Raw genomic sequence first — 21,406 nt, 5'->3', positions numbered from 1 at the left:
GTCCCTAGCCTGTAACAGTAGACTATCAGCCAGTGGAGTGGATGAGCCAAAAATCAGAGATTTATAGAGATGTTGTAATACTGACTTCATCTGCTGTAGGCCTGGGCTGAGTTTCCTTCCAAATGTAAAGGGAAAAATGTGCATCACTAATGTAAGAATGATGAAACCAGAAAAGGCTTCTCTTCTCCCAGTGCAATTGCTCTGCAATTATTACTTAAAAAAACTGCAGTTTTCACTATACAAGTCTTGAAAATTCCCAGCGCATAACTTACAAATACTGTGCAATTGTGATCATCTAATTCAAATCTAATTCAAATGTGATGCTTTAACTGCTACATAGCTCTTTTCCGAATTTTACAAAACTTTAGTTCCTCAAAGATTTCAACTGTTTTTCTTAGAGAGGCTGAGAAATCCAATAAATGTTTGCAACCTCTGGAAATTTCCATTCTCCCATAGCCTGATCTTGCGCTTGCAGCGTTATTAATGATTACACAGAAGAACTGTGTGCCTGGAAACTTTCAGAAAATGGTAAAAAAATTAGGAGGACTGAAAAAAAAATGCACTGTTTTCAGCAACTGATAAAAAGTAGTGCAATCTTAAATATTAGTTCACAGCTTTTGAAATTGGGCTTTTGTCTACATTTATATGAAATGTGATTAAAAAATGAACAGAAAAAAGAAATTACAAATTCAAAGGGAGAGAGATGCTATCATCCCGACACTGAGCTATTACTGTTAATGTTTTACTTATATCAGATCTTTTTAAAATGTCAAAAGCAACGTTATGGGAGTAGCAACCACTGGTAGAGAAACAGACAAGCATACCATGAAGAACATGCTTTTACTTTAAACAATCACTTTAGACCTGTTGAAGTGAAAGTGCAGCATTAGGTACCATCCCTACTACATCCCACATTGTGTAGACTGTCTTCTTTCCTCTCCCAGTAAATATTCAACAACAACTCTGGCATTAACAACAGAAAGCTTCATGAAGTATTTTCAACCATCCTTCCCTGCACAAAAGCAGAAGGGAATAAACATAAAAGTCTGCAAGATCTGATCTGGTAAACTTATGCAAATTATTAATTAACTTCATTATTATTATTATTATTATTATTATTATTATTATTATTATTAGTTCATTTTCCAGTAAACCAGTAATCCTTACTAAAGGATTACTAATGCTTACTAATCATGGGGAATATCTAATTTAAAATATATTACAGGAAGCTCACAAATCTTAAAAGTACTCACCCAACATCCCATACTGCTTAAGTCAAATCTAATCCTTTTCTAACCTCAATATGACTCACAAATGCCAGTAAACTCACCTATTCTTATGCTCATCTCTTATTTGCAACTGACTTTCTTCTTTTCCCACGTTTGGTGCCCATGATTTTATTCTGAATGAAGTCTCTGAGGAACTCCATGGATTATTCAGCTCCTTAAAAAGGAGCTGAAGGAATACCTTAATCATTTGGGCAGGACCCTTGTGGGTTACCACTTTTTTCCTACAAAACTTTATAATTGCAAAGGGCATAAAGGGTTCAGTTTCCCAAGGATGTGTAATTGTAACTGAAGTTTCTTGCTGGATTTCACTGAGGCTACATGTAACCAAAAAGTAACCACATAACAACTACTAGGATGACTCCAGCAAAATACCAGTCTAAAAGGGAATAACTACTGTAAATGTTCCAAACAGGCACTGAGAGAAGAAGTTTTATCTTAAGAACCTATTTATCGATTAAAAAACTGAGCCAGAAAAAAACCCCTCAAAACCAAAGGAAGAAAAATTGTGAATTCTTCCCATTTGATATTCTTTCTTCATACAATCTATATTTTACCAACAGTCTAGATCTTATTCTCTATGGTAATTTTCTTTTTGAAAGGGAGAGATTTGGGAGTTTGGTAATTATTATTTTACAAACAGCAAAGCAGCATTCTGAGTAGTCTGTCACCCAGCATTTTTAAAAACGCATGCCATAAACCTGAACAGTTGCTACACAACAGCACTGTCTATTGATACTCAAGAAATAAGTTAGTCTTTCTGTATACATATTCAATATAGTAATAAAACCCCTGCCATTCTCAGTCTTTCCCTGCATTTTCTGTATGGCAATAATTTTGCAGAGAAAAACATGCAGATTCCTGTAAACATTTTCTAATTCCTAAATAAAGGTAGGGTGTAAATGTACCGACTTTTTTTCCCTACAGTCTCTCTTTTCCTGTACTTGAAGTTCTATTATACTTTCATACAGGATAAACATGCCCATGGTTTCAGTAGGTAGTGGAAGAAATACTTTACATCATCTGAGCTGTTTGTCCACTGAGCTTCAGTTTCCTCCCATACGCTTTTTCCTAAATGGAACAATTATTTGGTTCAAAGCATTATTAGCTGGCTGCTGCAATTTTAAACATTGCTAAAAGGTGCTGCTGTATCATTACATTCTTACATTCAAAACTTGTGGCTCAGAAATGTCTGCTTTCACACACATAAAAATCAGTTTAAAACATTCACTTTTGTCTTAGGAGTACGGAAAGCCAGCACTGATCATGTATCCCCTGTAAGCAGAGGAAAGTTTCACAGTCCAGGAAGTTGTCATAGCTGACAAAATTAGTTTCAGCTGTACAGCTGAAGAACTTGGCATGAGATGTTTATGTTGAGCTGTGCAGAACTTTAAAAGTTTCAGATCTGTGCAACTTTTGGAATTTAACTTGGTTCTTTAGAATCATCTGGCACAATGTGGTTTTTTGTCCTTTCATAATTTTCCCTTTAATAAAAATCGTCTTTTTGTAGGCTTTTCACAACTTGTTTTCCTGTACCTGTATGCTTCTCTCACTGATGACAGGCATCTGTGTACTACCTCGGCTAATGATTTCTGTTAGACCCATTCTTCCCTATACCTTGACGCTGGCCAGGCAAGCCTTGCCAACCAGGCACATCAGCTTTCAAACCAGGTGGCCAGATTTTGTACAATCTTGATTTGATTCCCAGCTGCTATAACGGCCTCGCAGACCTTGCAGAAATGCTCATCCCAGAAAGAGGTGACGTGGACATCGTATTTCTGCCTCCAGGCAAAGTACCGTCTGTAGTTGGGTTTGTTTTTATCGAGGAATTTCAGATAGGTGGCCAGCAGACGGGGGCTGGAGAAGTCGTCGACGTGGATGAAGGAGTCAGGGGGGATGAAGCGCTCGTAGTTGGCCCTGCGGGGTCCGAGGACGACGGGCACGGCGCTGGCGGAGAAGGCGTTTCTCCAGAGCTTCTCGGTGATGTAGTCGGTGTGCTGGGAGTTCTCGAAGGCCAGGTAGAACTTGTAGGCTGAGATGGTCTCCACCACACCGCCCTCGGCCAGCGCCAGCCCCCGCGCCCCGTACACGTCGATGGGCAGGTGCTCCTTCAGCTGGCGGTAGTAGCGGACCCGGGCGTGCTCCTCGTTCCAGTTGCTGATCACCCAGGCCACCAGCCGCGTCTTGCGGGGCAGGACGAAGGGCCGGGGCTTCGGCGGGGCATAGAGGTACCCGTAGGGCACGAACACGTCGGAGTCGCGGCGGTAGGACATGGTCCAGTTGAATAGCCCAGACAGCCCCCGCAGGCCAGGCGAGTGCGAAGGCGACTCGAAGTTCATCCAGACCCAGCGCTGGAGCGGGGGCCGCGGCGGGGACCCTCGGGGCAGCCCCCCGGGGCCGTGCCGCGCCAGGTCGCGGTGGTGGAAGAGAACCGCCTGCGCCTCGGCGAACCGACTGCGGTCGGCGCTGAGCCGGCAGCCGCTGATGTTGTAGTGCCGCCGGCAGTCGGCCAAGCGCCGCGGGCGGCCGAAGGGCTCCCACCACAGCAGCACGGTCACCGCCTCGCTGCCCGCCCGCGCCGGCTCCCGCAGCGCGGCGAACAGGGCGAGCGCGGCGGCGGCGCCCAGCAGCCCGGCCGCCAGCGCCCAGCGCCGCCAGCGCCGCCGCCAGCGCCGCCAGCAGCCGCCGGGGCAGCGCCGCGGGGCCGCCTCCATCCCCTCCGCCCGCTGCCGCCGCTCTGCCCCTCGCAGGGCAGCGGCGGCGCCGGGGCCGGGCAGCGCATCGCGGGGCTGGGGCTGTTGCCGCCGCCGCCGCTCAGCCCCCACCCCCGGCCCTGGTCCCGGCGGGGAGGTGCCGCTGCCACCGCCCCTCCCGGCCATGCCGGCCCGTCCTCCCCCCGCCGCCTCCCCGTCCTGCTGCCGCCTCGCCCCGCCCGCGCTCCGCCCGCGGCCGCTCCGCCCGCGGGAAGAGCGGAGCTCGGGCTCTCGGCGGGGCTCCGCCGCCTCACCGCCTCCCCCGTGCGGCCGCTCCGCCACGGCAGCCGGGCGGCTGCAGCGCGGTGACAGCGGCCCCGGCTCCCCGGGCTGCTCAGGTGCTCATCCTCCGGCTCGGCGCTGCACAGGGGATTTGTGTCCCCGCAATCAGGAAGGGTTCCCCTGGGCAGAGCCGGGACTCCAGCACGCACAGGAAGGGTCGTGGGGACGCTCACAGGGGTCTCAGGGCATCGGCACCTTGCGACCTGTGCTGGATTGACCATGGCTGGGTGCCGGGTGCTTATCACAGGCACTGTATCACTGCACTCCTCACCTGCACTGGGAACAGAAAATATAACTAAAGGCTCGTGGGACGAGATATGGACAGGGAGAGATCACTCACCAGTTACTGTCACGAGCAAAACAGACCCGACATGGGGAAATTAATTTATTGCCAGTCAAATCAGTAGGATAATGAAAGATTAAACAAAATTGAAAACCACCTTCCTCCACACCTCTCCCTTCTTCCTGGGCTCAACTTCACTCTTGATTTCTCTGCCTCCACCCAGACAGCAGCACAGGGAGATGGGGGAACAGAGGCTGCTGTCAGTTCATCACGTTTTCTCTGCTGCTCCTGCCTCCTCAGGGGAAGGACTCCTCACCCTCTTCCCATGCTCTAGCGTGGGTTTCCACAGCTCACATTCAGCTTGATGTTCATGTAGGCCCCAGGTCATTTCCAGCATGATTCTTTATCAGCCAGCCAGTTCCCTGCCTGTACAGTGATGAGAGTTTTCTGTTCCACATGCAGAACTTCTTCTTTCTACTTGCCAAACTTCTCAAGGTTTCTGTTGGCTCACTCCAAATTTATTAAGGCCTCTCTGAATTGAAGTTCTACAAACCAAGATGTCAAACCTGATTTCCAACCTAGTAGTTTCTGAAAAATAGTGAGATAGCTAATATCACCCAAAAGTCTCTTCAGGCCATAAACACAGCATCTATCTTGATAAATAACACTGATTTTAGTCACAAAATGGGATTATGGGAAAGTTACTTTACCACAGCAGAAAACTGCAAACAAATACAGAAATACATTGCTAAGGGAGAATAAAATCCTCTGAGGCCTTGAGCTGTACCTAGGCTCAATCCAGAGCACATCCAATACAATGAACATTACCTAAAAGGAACACAATCCCTAGTCTGCCTTAATTAAAGATTCAAAGTTGTCAAAAAACTCTTCTGTTAGTAATTTTGTGTATTTAGACATTCTTGCAGATTATATGAGAAATCTGGGGCTCGTGAAAGTGAGCAGGAGAGCTCAATTGACTTCTGTGGAGTTCTGAGTCACTCAATAAATTTGATCGTATCAGCTGCAATGACAGTTCTTATTTTTCTTCAGGAACTTTCAGCACTGATATGTGACTTTGGAGGAGTCTTTGTCTAGCTATGTTTTTGTTTCCATTCCTTGAAGATTTGTTGCTAAGCAATTCCAAACCCAAAGCCTAACCATTTATATTGATGATGCAAAGCCTGATCCTGCATATAGTAAGTCAACAAAAATGTTGGCATTAATTTAGCATTTAAGAAACATTTCAGGACAACTCAATATGGAAATCTTTATAGGCCAAGTAGTGACAAACTTGAAAGAAAAAAAAAAAGCGCTTTCCTTGTGAGGATTCATAGCAAGAGTTGCCTGGATACTTTTTTTTTTTGCAGTGTCACAATGAAACTTCAGTTCTGATGTTCAGCTGCACTGCAGTGGCATCCATATTAAGACTATTGTCATACAGAAACAAATCTCCTGAATTATTTAGCATGAGATCCAAACAAGGCTTTCTATATTCCTCAACACAACATCAGCTAAAGCTCTATAGTGCGTATGAAAGAAAGCTGAAAGCTTTCTGAAAGCTTACTGAAACCCACATTAGCTGAGACTGTATACACAGCATGAGCATCCAGTACTAAAATAATTCCTATTTGTTTTATTACGATAAATAAGAATTATATCAATTCAAGATGAGAGGACAGTAGCCTAAAACGTTTCTATGAGTAATATTATCACCTTAAGTTAATTTTCATGTTACATCTGCCTCCGTGGAAATTAAATGAGTTTTTACATTTATATTTACATGTTGTACGTAATTCATTAGTTCAAAAATCTTTATAGAATTTATATGTAGAGTATGATAAAACCTATAGTTAAGGCATATTTTAGAATTTTTACCAATTACAGATCTGTCTGTTTTGTTGCTGCTGTCTTCAAACCCCTCCAAATATGGGAAATAGCAGAAATATATGACAATTAGGTATTCATCACAGTCACTACTGATAGATATGCCTTCATCTACAAGCCTAGCAGCCTCCTAGAGATTTCAGTGTACTAAGCTTAAAAGCCAGATGTGATGTGTTGCTGTAGACAGTCAGGACCAAGGTTAGAAGTTATGTGTCCCCAGATGTGAGAGTAGGTGAGGAGTTTCTGTTGCCTTTTTAATGTCTCATTTGTCTTCTAAAGAATATATACCAGCCTGACAGTAACACACATCAGCTCCAGTGTGCCTCTTTTCTGCCTGGTGCCACCTCGCCCTGGCACACCTGTGGCACAATCACATCAGTTCTCTGTGCTGCTAGGGTTTTGTCAAGCAGGGTTTTTTTCCCTTTGACTCAGGAAAAACTCCACGGACATCACAGAGAAGTACAGCATGATGAAGGCTGAGTAGCACTGCCAGAAGCTTGAAGACCTCCCACAGGCAACTCATCTAGCTTTGTCAGCTTTGGAGTTAAACCAGCCCAGGAGATAGCCCCATGTACTGAGGACCACACAGACTTCTTGGCGCTGTATACACAACTTGAGGAACTGTGCTTTAACTGCTCTGTGGAAACACAGTAAGTTCTCATGTTGCTGATAGTAAGGAATTTAAAATAAAATGCTGTCTGTTAGTAATGAAGCTGCTGCAAAATAAAAAAATATTTTGCTTATTTGAAGGTTAAAAATTTGCCGTTTCTAACAGCAGTAAATGTTTTTGCCCTGAGCTTCCTAACTGGCTTCCTCTTCTACTCTGACTCACTCTATTTTGTCACACTTCAGAAATATTTAAGCCTAGAAAGTCTTTGAAGTTATTTGTCAACTGTCTTACAAATGCAGTTTAAAAAGTACTGCAACACATGGTTACGTTTTCAGCCACAGCTATCAATCCAGACATTTTCTCAACCAGGGGACCCTTGTGGAGTTTTTCATCTTAAGAAAATGTGATCATCTTCAAAGAGTAGCAGGATGCTATCTGGTACCAAAATGACACCAAGAATGACTTTGAAGTCTTCTTCATAAATAGTCCCCATGGTTTCAATGCAAGTTTTTGCCAAGTAAGAACCTAAATCTTGTATGAAAAAAATAATAAGGTTTTTAAATTTATTATAATAATAATAAACAGATAAAATTTCTGTTCTGTATAAATTGCACCCTGTATTTCAGCATAAAGTTTAAATGCCTGTAATTTGATTACCTAGTGTTTCATGTTCAGGAATATGATCTTTCTGCTTGGAAGTTTAAAATTCTAAAACACAGCCATAGATATAAAAGTGGCTTGAAAGTTGATGCCTGTCTTGTTTGAATGAACAGCTTCTGGGCAGACAAACTCACATTACTGCACATGCAGCAAATGTAATGTTAAAATATTCTGCCTCACTACAGTTCCACTTGTGGCTGTGAGCAGGGTTGGATTAAAACTATGAGAAGTTGACATTTCCAGATCAAGGCACAGGCATGAACAAACGTGCTGTGCTCTCTGTGAATGGACGATCTTGTCCAGAACACTCTTCAATCTTCCACTGAAGCACACGGCTTTGTGGTTCACCAGTGTAGACCAGAGCCAAAATCAGAGCAGAAAATTTCCCTGCCAAACTCACATGGTCTTCAGACTCTTTGACACACATATGGGTACCAGGAAGCCAGAATCTGTCCCTGTGGATATGTGTTAGCAGTTATCATTAATTTCAATCTTTTTTGGTATTTTTGAGCACTGGACTGCATCTTATGCATCTTACAGTGATGTGCAACCAGGACCGGTGCTCTCATTTTACCCAGTGAGCATCCCCCAAGCCAGAGGGCAAGATTTGTTGTAAAGCTCCTCTTCAAACATCTTTGAACCTCAAGCTTTGAGGTCATGTTTTGGTCCAGGAGACAAAACTAGCCCTGATTTGAAGTAAATCTCCTAAACCACATATAATCTAGTTATGGTTCTATCAATACCAGTCCCTTTAATAACTTGACCTCCTTCTACTGTGCTTCATTACTTAAAAATGTAGATGTGGCTTTGAAAAATGTAAATGTTTAAATACTCATATTAATACATGCAAAACAGCAGTGTTTAGTTTGGCTAGGAAACAATAAAACTAAAAATAGAAAAGGTGAGTTGAACAGTTAGACAGTAAAAAGTTGCTATGATAAAATGTGAGCACAGTTAAATTAACCAACACCCTCTTTAATGAAGTATTATAAATATCATATTAACATCAGTAACATTACTGTAATATTATGCAATGTTATATTTAAACAAATTGCTTTGTTTTATTCAACTAAGAGATGAGACAAATAAAAAGGTCACAAACATGAATATATCAGACTAGGTAAGAATCACCTAAGCCTCATAATTGAAGTAATATATTCAATAGAAAAGACCTAACAGGCATTTCTCTGTTGTACAAGGTTGCATAAAAAAGGAAAGAGAGAAAAGGAGAAAATAAGCTTCACAAATCTACTTTTGTTGCAGCAAAACTAAGCTAGTGCGGGAATCTGAGATAGAACGAGAAAGTCTTTTCATTTTGAAAATTTTGAAACAAGATCATGAAAAAGAATGACAAAGAAAGGAGAAGGAAGTAGGATAAAAACAAAACAAGGAGCAGAAGCAAGATTCAACAAATTTAATCAAAGCCTCTATCTGAAAACCCAGTGCTTTTTAAATATTTTTATGTGATTCATGATCAAATTTGCATCTAAAATGTGAGAATAATGTTTTCAAAAGCAGCTACTCCTCTAGTGCCTCAGGTACAGTTTTCAGTGCCAATAATTTTTCTCATCTAGAAATCGAATGGAGCTGCTGAAAAGAGCTGGCTTGGAGCCAAGTGAGTGGTTGTTTTGATTTTGGGTTTGGGTGTTTTTTTCCCTTCTGATACAAAAATAAAAAAACTCCTTAATGTCAGAGAAGAACTGCAGACAATCAAAGAACAAACATCCAGTTTCATTCCAGATAACTGTAAAAAAAGCAGGAGAAAACAAAGTCTAGCTTCACAAAGTTGTCACTGAGACTTTCTTTTTAACAATATTCAGTGTGGTTTAGATACTTCCTGAGGATCTGAAAGCCCCAGAAACAAATACCACCTCCACCTGTTGGGCAATGTTTTGGTAGCAGAAGGTTGACTACAAGGGTGACTTCTGCGAGAAGTTTCTAGAAGCTTTCCCCATATCTGACATAGTCAGTGCCAGTAGGCTCCAAGACAGACCCAGAGCTGGCCAAGGCTGTGCTCTTCAGTGACCGTGGCAGCACCTCAGGGATAACAAATTTAAGAAGGAAAAAAAAGTTAATGCAGAAGCAACTGCATCCAGAGAAAAGACGAGTGAGAATACGTAAGAGAAACAGCCCTGCAGACCCCGAGGTCAGCGCAGAAGGAGGGAGGGGAGGTGCTCCAGGTGCTGGAGCAGAGATTCCCCTGCAGCCCATGGTACAGAACATGGTGAGGCAGCTGTGCCTCTGCAGCCCATGGAAGTCCATGGGGGAGCAGCGACCCACTTGCAGCCCCTGGAGGACTCACTGCTGGAGCAGGCAGATGCCTGAAGGAGGCTGTGATAGAGTGGCTTTGGTGGGCACACTGTACCCAGCCAAGGTCAAGTCAACACACATACCTTAAGAAAGATGTGAATTATCAGTTGAGGCATAGCTGGGAATAAGGAGCTCCTTTGTTTTAAATTACCCATCCATCCTAGTTAATCTTTTCATTGTAATCTAAAATTCACTGGAATTTTTCCAAATTCTCTTCTTTAGAAAGTCAGTAATACCTGTTTATCCTACAAATGCACTGGAGAGTTGTCTGGGAAGAATTCTGGGAATGGAAAGTGTAAGATAAGTGATAAGTATTATTGATTTGGGAATGTGCTGCAATTATTCTAGTAACATGGAAAAGACAGATCATTAAGTTGGACTATCATGCCTGACACACTTCATGTCTCCCCTGGGAAGCATCACTGGTGACCACACTGAGGGGCTGCAGGGAGTAAAAGTCTGAGGCCCAGACAAGGCTCAGCATGTTCCCCCATCATTCCAGATCTGTTCCACAGTATACCTCCCCAGAGAGCATATTGGGATAACAAATGGGAGCTTCCCTCTCCCACAGTAGGGAGTCTGTCTTCTATCACTCTTCACTTCCTCCTGCACAGATTAGGCCCTGCCAGCTCCAATGCTTTGCTGGAGAGAGCTTTCAGCCTCTCACCTGGTACCAAAGCACTGAAGCTTATGTTATGGAGCGACAAGGGCCACTCTTGTCTCTGATACACCCTCCAGTCATCCATGACCTTTAAAACTATCTTTTGATCTGGTTTTATACAGTATCTATAAGGATCCACATTTGTTTCATAAGTGACATGACAATACAAAACAAACTCATGATCATTTGGTGTTACCTTGCTGTAACAATGGTTTAAGAGTAAGTGGCAAGTTATTTCAGGTTTCGTGCTGTCTCTGTGGTTCTTTGATACTATGATAACTCTTATATAGAGAGAGGCTTATTTATGTTAAACTTTCATTAAATCAGACTAGATACCAAATCACAAACTCATGCCTTCTGAAATGCTCGGTTTAATAGATGAATTCAGCCTAAAGCATTGTAGGCCTGTCTTCAATTACATTACAATCTTCTGCTGGAACTTAGAATTCCTTTGCAACAGAGAAGACTATGAAAATATTGAGCTCCACAGTTGAACTTTTGTCAGCAAGAGCATTTTGTGATCTTTGGATTGTGGTATCTTCATTGCTGGCTGAAAGATGGATCAGATTTGGCTACTTAAAAACATCAGATTGAAAAGCATCATGAGTATATGCATAAAACAAAAAAAAAAAAAAGTCATAGCTCCATATTCAAGCAAAATTTTATTCAAAATTCTGGGAGTACAGATATACATTTCCAAAGGTAGTTAGTCATTCTGATGTTTGATTTGACACATCAAAGCAGACTCAGGTCTTCATAGCACTAAAGTTCAGCAATCTGTAAGAAAACAAGATGAGGCAGGATGGATGAGACATTAGATACTGAGTCCCCCAAACCAGTAGTCACTTTTAAGAAAGACATTAAAAGGGAGAAGCCAAAATTCATTAACTTCAGAAAATCCTGACCTTCTGTTCTATGTCTCCCCTTTCATTCCCCTTGTCAGTGCTTCTTCTTTTTCCTTTTGCTAGATCCTCTCCTTCTGGCACTGAACACAGTGGGCTCATCTCTAGAAACACCTGTTCTTTTTTGTCCATTTCCATAACCTGTACCTACTGCATCTCCCAACTATATTTTGAGGGAGTATACTACTCCTTCATTTCTTCCCCAGACCCTTACATAGAACAGGGGGTGTGAATGAAGATAGTTTGGTGTCTATAGGAGCATAAGCCAGATTGCTCCTAATTTTTCTCCTATCATGTATCTTTTTTGTCACCTCCTCTCTCATGATACCTGCCTATTCAGAACACTCAGTATCATTAGTGAGGAGAGAATCACTTGTCCCTAGCAGCAGTCTCTGAGAAGGAAGGTACATCTGAATTCCCAAAGGAAAACCAACAGATTCCATAAATTTCAGCACCTACATCAATTTGAATAAACTGCTTTATTCTAAAGCTGTTCTTTCTTCATAGATCTTAATAGGAAGTGGAGATCATAATTTTTGAAAACTCTGCTTGCCTTCACTAGAAGCCTCAGTTTAACATGAGTTTTAAAATTATGTCAGCATCTCAAAACTCTGAGTCATTTTTTTGGTTGTATTTTAGGCCTGCTCTGTAACCAAAATGTTCCTACAAATAGTAACTCTAAAGTAAAGGAGCATGTCAGAAGGCTGTACTGGTAAACAGTTCTTATACCAGTAATAACTTAATTCATGCCACTGTTGTAACTAAGACACCACTATCTCCAGACCTCACAAGATCAAAATCAGAAGAAAGAAGTGCTAGTCATGGACGTACCTGTATTTTTAAACCACCAACCCCTGAGAACGTGGGAAGGAGCTTCATTTAATGGCAAAATATGCTGAGTACATAAATTCTGCAAGGTCGTGGCACTAAAAATATTCCTCTTAAAAAGCTAACAAACTGTGTTTCCTTAGGGTTGGAAGCTTTCCCCTTCTACTATGAAGTTAATACATTTCACTGAGGCAAAGAAGGTGGGCACATTTAGAAGACTACGCTAAAATTCACTAGCTTATAAGGAACAGGTTTGCTCCACAAAAGACACGCTGCACAGACGGTAAAGAAAGAAATACATTCCCCATAGAGCTAGCTGACATTGCAGGCAAATACTAAAATGCCTGAAAGGTTACCTAGATCATGCTCTTTTCAGGAGATGTGTTGGAGAAGGGCTTTTCCAAACAATTGAATTTGTTAAGGTTGGATGTTAAGAACAGCAAGTAAGGTTCATTATGAACATGAAACCAACACTCACCACCTATCAGCAGGAAGCAAGTGATTATTCGATACATTTACAAAAGGTTTTAGAATATGAAATAAGGTGACTCAACATAGCAGTCCTAAACAGATTTCTTACGCAAAGATTTCAAGTCTGTTGGCTACTTATTAAAGGAATAGGTGAGTTAGTTCTGCAGAAAGATGCCCTGCAACTTAAAAATGATGTGTTATAGTGAATGTTTCTTAACTCTTACTTTTCATTCTTGCATGTCTTGAGTAGAATTGAGGCTGTAAAAGTAAACTGCTTCTGTTCTGTGACACTGCTTTCAGGCTTCTAATGGAGAAATTGTTTTTCACGTCCCAAACTCCTTCTAGAGCCACTGTTAATAATTTGGCAAAATAATAGCATTATAAGTGATTTCTTCAACATGTTCTAGAATTAATGTAATAATATTCTTCCATAGTTAATGAAAATAGATTGACATCTTCAGAGAGCAATTCAGATTGCTAAAGGCATACAATGCTCTCTACTGTCTGTAGAACAGATTAAGACTACTAAGGCTCCTAATTGAAGAAGGAAATAGCTTGGCTATAACATATAAGAAACATCAGTAATATCACTGATGCATCCAGCATCATTTTTTGGTCATACTGGAATATCAAATGCCCTCATAAAAAGATAGAAGAAAATGTCCCCCTCCACCCCCCGTAAAAAAACCACAAAAATAAAAACCCAACAAAACCCAACCAAACCAAAACAAAGCCAACACCACCAGAATTAAATAAAAAGCTAATTCATTTTGTGGAAAGGTTCCAACTTACTAATCATCTAATTTATGTAAAACAATACACTTTCATAATCTAAGCTGTGTAAAATAGACAACTGTTGTTTATCAGAGCCCAGGCCACTTAGGGAGCATGTCTAATTCCCCACATGAAACACATGAAAAAGGGTTACTGAATAGTCTGTACACCACCATCCATCTGACTGTATTTATTATTCATAGTGTTGTTGTATTATGCCTATAACATTATGCTATAATATCATTTCAATACTGAATATATAATACCATTTCTATACTGAGCTTGTTATAGATCCATATTATTCATTCCTGTAATCAGTATTTTTGTAATGTTTCTATGTTATCTTTAGTACTATAAGCCTTTGTAACATACATTTCACTGGGAGACTTTTGAGAAATCGTGAGAACATATAAGGTAACATCCAATTATACAATCCGACCAAAATACTGCAGACAACTAATTCATTGACAGATGGATGCAGCGAAATAGTTGTATTCAGCTCCTAGTAACATTAGGAACATGAGCAGATAGAGCAGACCAATGTTAACATCTGCAATTCAGCTACATGTTCAGGACCCCTTTTGAGTCAATGAGTATGACATGCAATAGCAGGTATCTAGGACAAGCCAAAAGAACTGCATTTTCAAAGTACCTTTTTCTCTTCATTTACTATAAACAGAATCTACATAAGTCAGTCATTTGCAGGTGTGTGCTGTAATTGCCTAACAAGATTAATCACAACAATACCGATGCAGGCTCATCTGATACTGATTACATTACCCAATTTACGTACACTTTTGTCTTTGAATCCAACTGTTTTAAATTCATTTTGACTGAATTTAGAATTGGGTCTCTCAATCCTACACAAGAGAAACTATTCTAATAATTACAGCACTTCTTTCAAAAGAAAAAGGTAATAAAATCTCTTCCTACTGCTTGGCACTTGTTTCAGCTTTATTAAACTGATAGATCATATGGGATTATCCATGTTCTCTGTGGTCCCATAATTTCGGACAAAAAAGAAAAAAAGTAATAAAGACTACATGCAATTCTTCTGTTTATGTGTTTTACATAAAATGTTCCCCAGGATATGACATAAATATTCTGGGTAGGTTTTTTTTGAAATAATTTTTCTGCAGTTCCTTAAAACAACAATTTGTCCTGACAAACACTTGCCCTTTGCTCATAAGGAGGGATTACCTGCAGCTGGATGTTTAACATTGCATTCTTCTTCCTGAAAACGAAGGTGTTCCTCGAGTATTTCTTTAACTCTCCTAGATGGCTCAACATATACACATTTCTTCCCTGTTAGTAAAACGTATTACAAAAGAAACAGTTGTTACAAATCCCCTGAACGCTGACATGCTTTTCTGAATTGTCAAATTATGCTGCTCTGCTTCTGTCTTTAATACGCTGTTACTTTAATACACTGTAACTTCAATGCACTGTAAGACAATGCATTTACAAATACATGATAGTGTTCAGCCAGGCCCTGCTCCCCAAAACCGAGTGATTCCTCAGGATAGGAGGATGGTACAGGACAAGACCCTGGTGGGGTACATCGATATGGGGTGTGCTGGTAGCTAAGGCCACCCAGGGCACTCGGGGAGACACGGCCACTGCGCCTCCCCACGACAGACATCCCAAGGCAGGGCCGAGCATGAACGAGCATCCAAGGAGATGTCCCCGCTGAAGGAGGTCTCCAAGGAGCTGAAGAGGGATGCAGGCACCTCATGGCTGCAGGGCAGTCTCTGGCGGCGGTGCCGGGGGCAGCGAGTGGCCGCCAAAGTGCCCGCGGGGCATCAGTGAGGAGCCGCGGGTGGCCGGCTCGGCTCCCCGAGGGGACACGGCGGGGCGCGCCGGGGTGGGGCAGGGGCGGCCGGGGACCGGGACAGCCGTGCTCACGGGGCTGCTCGCCGCGGGCATCGCTGCCCGGCTCCTCGGCCTCCGCCGCCGGCAGCTGCCGGCCCGCCGCCCTCATGGCCGCCGTGCCCGGGCGTTGCAGTCGGGCTGTTGCCACGGGAGGTTGCCGGGCCGCCCGCGCAGGCGGGGCCGCCACGTTGGCTGCGAGTTCCCGAGGGATGGAGCCCAGCGCCTGGGGCCGGCGGATCGGGTCCCACATTTCCGGCCACATTTCCACAGGCCAGGGATCAGCGCGGGGGTGTGAGAAATATCTCAAATTAAAATTTTGAAGACGGCCAAATAAAGTGAAAGAAAGAACTTTTATTTTCAACGCGCGCTGGGTGCGGTCAGGTTTGCCTCGTGCCAGGGCCTGAGAGCACACCCGAGATGGAGGGGGGTTGGGGGGGCAGTTCTTTTAAGGTCTCTCAATTTTCATAACTGTTCCCTTGTCCCTCCCATGCTCAGCTCTGCTCTGCTCTCTTTCTTCCTTAAAATGCAATATAGCCTTTTCTTGAGCCCGATCAGTTCTCTGCTCACACTTCTCTTTTGCAGTCCATTGGTCGTTTTAATTAACCTATCAGATTGTTTCCCTGTCCTGGCCGCATGGTCCCTTGGCAATGAGCCCTGGCTGGTCTCATTGCCTTACAGGCTTCCCGGTTCGCTACCACACAGCAATAGCAAGCAACACTAACATGATCACAACCATCAACAGGTCATGGCTCCAACAGAACTGCAGCCATAGACAACTGCGGAACACTCCTGATCACAAACTCCTCATCATGAGGCAATCATGGAAACCCTGCTTGTAATAAAACCGTTTCATTTATTTCTCACAGGGGTGCCCGCCGAGGCCCGGCGCGGCCAGCTACCATCCCCAGGGGCCAGCAGGCCATGGACACCTCATGCCTGCCTGGGGCACGGTGGTGGGTGTCAGCTCTGGGTGCCATTAACAGCTACTCCTTTTTGTCAGTCAGCGTGACCCCACTCAGGAGAGGGGCATGCACATCACCATGTACCCCCATGAGGTGTCACCACTGGCCTGCCTCAAGGAAGGATGTCTTGCTACTCTTGCCAAAGGCAATGGTGGACTGACAGAAGTAATGAGAGAAGAGTCCAGTTTAACTGATGTAGATCTACTGATACTCAAAAGTACTAGCTTGGTCATAAAATGAGGCATCTTGAGATGCTGGTTATAAGTCTGAAGTATACTTGACTCTCCTTGTTTTGGCACAGTTACAGTTTTGAGTAAGAGGAACAGCTGTCGTTTACAGTAGTCAATGGATGATGCTGCCAGCAGGCACACAGGGAAGCTGTCCTGCTCACCTGACTGAAAGCTTTCCTCTGCAGTAGCTTCCTTGAAACTGACTCTTTGCATATGGTAGTGAGAATTTATAAGATACAAACCAAGTCTGGTTACACAAATCCATGATGTAATCCACATCTCTATTACTCCTTGACACAGTTCAAGGTATATTCATATTCCACTGGTGTCCTGAAACCAAACTTTCAAAAATAATAAGCATTAAAATCATCTTATACCATTCATAGTTCAGAGGCTGTTCTTCATTTTCTAACAGAAGTGCTGCACATTACACACTCCCTCTAAAAGGTGGGCGACAGAAATGCCCTCCACAGTTGCTTGATGAGAGCACCAAATGTGGGCCAACATACCCCAACCCTGCTGCTGCTGCTGTGACAATTGTGCTTCAGCTGTGTTAGTGGTGTCTGGAAGGAGCATAGGATCACTCAGTAAGAAACCTGCATGGAACAAAGTGTTTTGTTACAGCTCACTTACTGAGGGACAGAACTTCGGGCCTTACATTCAATTTTCAGTTCCATTTGTTTAACAGAGAGAAGCAAGTTTCTCCACTTCTAAATTGCAGATGGCAAAGCTGAAAATCACGCAGCATGCCACTACCATGGGAAAATCTTTCTTGCATGTCTCAGTTTGACGAGACAGAAGCATTTGCTAAGGAGGGTGGGACACGAGAAAAACCAAGCTCCTCCTTCTGAGTAATTATAACTTCGAAATTAAGAGGCTCCAGTCGAAAAGGTGTGGAAAAGAAAATAACAGCTCTTTACTAAAGGATACTAAAGAATATATATGTATATATATGTAACACAAACAAACAAGCAATGACCCCGCAAACAAACTCTCACTGAGAACAAGCGAGTCCTTTCGCCTCTCGGCGCAGTTATGGCCACCCCCAGCAAGGGGCGCTGGCCCAAAGACTCCACCGCAGATGGCACCGGCTTTCCGATGAACTCGAGGCAAGTCCAGGCAGCGGGCACAGCAGAGCGTGAGGGCTCAGATGAGAACTGGGACCTCCCTCGGGGCCAGAAGCCGAAAAATGACCTGTCCGGAAAAAAAAAAAACAAACGAACCCCAGACCCCTTCTCTCCACATACCCTCTCCGAGCCCGGGCAAAAGCCAAATCTAGCCCCCCTCGAGGAAAAAACCCCTGAGCTCTCCCTACTCCCAGCTGAGACTACGGGGGATGGGGGTTCTCCCTTACCGATTTAGCTGGTGTGCCGAGGTTATCTAGCATTTCAATGAACCAGTCGTTAAGTCCAGGGCTCGCCTAACAATAAGAGTCCTAGCTTGCTGGCAAGGAGCTGTTGGTATGTGAAAAATCACTATGAAAAAGTGACAAAATATAAAGCTGTAACAATGTACTAACTCAAAAGTGGAAGAGAAACACTAAATTACCTGTAACTAATCAGACACAACAGTATGCTGTGTGTTTATCTTCACACAGTTCAGGCTCATTTGTTCCAACCAATGCCACGTCCATGACCTTAAATCTTTAAGCAACTTAATTTTGCAAGGGAAAAGTAAACAGGATCTTGACAGAACGTCATTTTCTTGAAAAGTAAATGAAAAAAAAAACCTCCAAACTCCTTTCTCATCCTGTGGATAACACTTCATATTTATGAACAGGCGCTTGCACTGCAAAATGAGCCTTCAATTAAAAATATGACGAAGTACTTTAGGTTAAATATTTTATTTTAGAACCAAGATCATTAAATATTTTGTGTATCACCCAAATAAGTTACATTCATTCTGAGCTTTCGTGCAGTTTTAAAAAAGTTAAAATTTCTCAAAAAATTCAAAGTGAGTTGTAATAAACTCTGCCTAACCAAGCCAGAATTCTTTCATATCAAGTAAATATTCCAGTTCTCTTTACTGCTACGACACTACAGAAAAATTAGAAAGGCCCTCTCCAAATTCGTACTAATTAAATGGAAACTCACAGAAACTACTGAGGCTTTGTGAATACCTTCAGTAAGAGCAGTAACACTTCAAATTATGAGTGAGACCACTGAGCTGAATTGCAAGAAGTGACATTTTGCCCGGGGAGAACACTGAAGTATCTTACATTAAAACCTTGCTGCGAAGAGACAGACCACCACCGATGAGCATGCACAACACAGACAAGAAAGCAGCAGCAAACCCCACATTCATAAGCCTAACCACAGCTTTTAAGGGGACACGGCATTTATGCAGTCTTCTACTATTTCAAAAAGGTAGTGATACATATCAGTCCTCCTAGCAATGTCAAGGGCAGTTTCATCCAAGTTGTTTTTCAGGTCTGGTTTCACGTAGCGATTCATCAGCAAGAGCTCGAGGGTTTCTCTGCTGTTCTTGTTTCCTGCAGCAATATGCNTCCAGCCTGCGCATTGGATTTTTTAGGTGAGACACAGTGTGCGCGGAACTGAGCCCACCCTTTAATCCTGAGGTTCATCTGCCGGGGCCAAGCACGCTTGGACGGTGGCAGCGAGGTCCTCAGGACGTAGATGGATTGCCTTACAGGGCTAGCGAGCTCCATCTGCCCGGGGAGTGTCCTAACCGGGATTCGAACCCAGATCTCAGCGTTGATAACGCTGTGGTTTAGCCACTGCACCACCAGGGACTTAGTGGTGTCTGGAAGGAGCATGGGATCACTCAGTAAGAAACCTGCATGGGACAACAAAGTGTTTTGTTACAGCTCTCATACTGAGGGACAGAACTTCAGGCCTTACATTCAATTTTCAGTTCCATTTGTTTAACAGAGAGAAGCAAGTTTCTCCACTTCTAAATTACAGATGGCAAAGCTGAAAATCACGCAGCATGCCACTACCATGGGAAAATCTTTCTTGCATGTCTCAGTTTGACGAGACAGAAGCATTTGCTAAGGAGGGTGGGACACGAGAAAAACCAAGCTCCTCCTTCTGAGTAATTATAACTTTGAAATTAAGAGGCTCCAGTCGAAAAGGTGTGGAAAAGAAAATAACAGCTCTTTACTAAAGGATACTAAAGAATATATATGTATATATATGTAACACAAACAAGCAAGCAATGACCCCGCAAACAAACTCTCACTGAGAACAAGCGAGTCCTTTCGCCTCTCGGCGCAGTTATGGCCACCCCCAGCAAGGGGCGCTGGCCCAAAGACTCCACCGCAGATGGCACCGGCTTTCCGATGAACTCGAGGCAAGTCCAGGCAGTGGGCACAGCAGAGCCTGAGGGCTCAGATGAGAACTGGGACCTCCCTCGGGGCCAGAAGCCAAAAAATGACCCCTGCGAAAAAAAAACCTGAACTCCAGACCCCTTCTCTCCACACACCCTCTCCGAGCCCGGGCAAAAGCCAAATCCAGCCCCCTCGAGGAAAAAAACCCCTGAGCTCTCCCTACTCCCAGCTGAGACTACGGGGGATGGGGGTTCTCCCTTACCGATTTAGCTGGTGTGCCAAGGTTATCTAGCATCTCAATGAACCAGTCGTTAAGTCCAGGGCTCGCCTAACAATAAGAGTCCTAGCTTGCTGGCAAGGAGCTGTTGGTATGTGAAAAATCACTATGAAAAAGTGAGAAAATATAAAGCTGTAACAATGTACTAACTCAAAAGTGGAAGAAAAACACTAAATTACCTGTAACTAATCAGACACAACAGTATGCTGTGTGTTTATCTTCACACAGTTCAGGCTCATTTGTTCCAACCAATGCCACGTCCATGACCTTAAATCTTTAAGCAACTTAATTTTGCAAGGGAAAAGTAAACAGGATCTTGACAGAACGTCGTTTTCTTGAAAAGTAAATGAAAAAAAAATCCTAAAACTCCTTTCTCATCCTGTGGATAACACTTCATATTTATGAACAGGCGCTTGCACTGCAAAATGAGCCTTTAATTAAAAATATGACAAAGTACTTTAGGTTAAATATTTTATTTTAGAATAAGCCTTATACCAAGATCATTAAATATTTTGTGTATCACCCAAATAAGTTACATTCATTCTGAGCTTTCATGCAGTTTTAAAAAAGTTAAAATTTCTCAAAAAATTCAAAGTGAGTTGTAATAAACTCTGCCTAACCAAGCCAGAATTCTTTCATATCAAGTAAATATTCCAGTTCTCTTTACTGCTACGACACTACAGAAAAATTAGAAAGGCCCTCTCCAAATTCATACTAATTAAATGGAAACTCACAGAAACTACTGAGGCTTTGTGAATACCTTCAGTAATAGCAGTAACACTTCAAATTATGAGTGAGACCACTGAGCTGAATTGCAAGAAGTGACATTTTGCCCGGGGAGAACACTAAAGTATCTTACATTAAAACCTTGCTGCGAAGAGACAGACCACCACCGATGAGCATGCACAACACAGACAAGAAAGCAGCAGCAAACCCCACATTCATAAGCCTAACCACAGCTTTTAAGGGGACACGGCATTTATGCAGTCTTCTACTATTTCAAAAAGGTAGTGATACATATCAGTCCTCCTAGCAATGTCAAGGGCAGTTTCATCCAAGTTGTTTTTCAGGT

At 42.9% G+C, this 21,406-nt stretch overlaps 3 protein-coding genes across 8 annotated transcripts in view; all 3 read right to left on the bottom strand.

Annotated features, from left to right (window-relative positions):
* Positions 1-1,467: 1,467 nt before the first annotated feature.
* Positions 1,468-4,000, bottom strand: FUT4 (fucosyltransferase 4). The gene has a single exon (XM_027883308.1). It carries the CDS (start codon positions 3,998-4,000, stop codon positions 2,942-2,944), a length of 1,059 nt encoding a protein of 352 aa, XP_027739109.1. The 3' UTR covers positions 1,468-2,941.
* A 7,372-nt stretch (positions 4,001-11,372) lies between these two features.
* CUNH11orf97 (chromosome unknown C11orf97 homolog) lies at positions 11,373-15,700 on the bottom strand. Of its 3 annotated transcripts, none has more exons than XM_027883300.1 (4): positions 15,610-15,700; positions 14,905-15,012; positions 13,155-13,280; positions 11,373-11,506 (listed from the first exon to the last, which is right to left on the bottom strand). In XM_027883300.1, the coding sequence occupies exons 1-4, from the start codon at positions 15,683-15,685 to the stop codon at positions 11,499-11,501; spliced, it is 318 nt and encodes a 105-aa protein (XP_027739101.1). In that variant the 5' UTR covers positions 15,686-15,700; the 3' UTR covers positions 11,373-11,498. The 3 variants fall into 3 exon arrangements, with proteins under 3 accessions (XP_027739101.1, XP_027739102.1, XP_027739100.1); XM_027883301.1 differs by having other exon boundaries at positions 14,905-15,009; XM_027883299.1 differs by lacking the exon at positions 15,610-15,700 and adding an exon at positions 14,077-14,206 and having other exon boundaries at positions 14,905-15,003.
* Positions 15,701-18,668: 2,968 nt separating this feature from the next.
* ANKRD49 (ankyrin repeat domain 49) overlaps positions 18,669-21,406 on the bottom strand; it is a 5,962-nt gene continuing 3,224 nt past the window's right edge. For 2 of the 4 annotated variants that reach the window (XM_027883283.1, XM_027883284.1), the window contains exon 4: positions 20,794-21,197. Coding sequence is in view for 2 of the 4 variants with exons in the window: in XM_027883286.1 (XP_027739087.1) it covers positions 19,090-19,259 (170 nt within the window). In the remaining 2 variants the exon portion in view is untranslated. Of the gene's footprint in view, positions 19,260-20,793 lie in introns of those variants that run through there. The other 2 variants (XM_027883286.1, XM_027883285.1) reach the window with 2 other exon arrangements.

This window comes from Empidonax traillii, unplaced genomic scaffold (assembly GCF_003031625.1).
Source record: "Empidonax traillii isolate 1590-97213 ecotype Southwest subspecies unplaced genomic scaffold, ASM303162v1 scaffold123:size1378231, whole genome shotgun sequence".
NCBI classification, from domain to species: Eukaryota; Metazoa; Chordata; class Aves; order Passeriformes; family Tyrannidae; genus Empidonax; species Empidonax traillii.
Note: the sequence above shows the minus strand (reverse complement) of the source record. Positions and strands in the feature narration are given on the sequence as shown.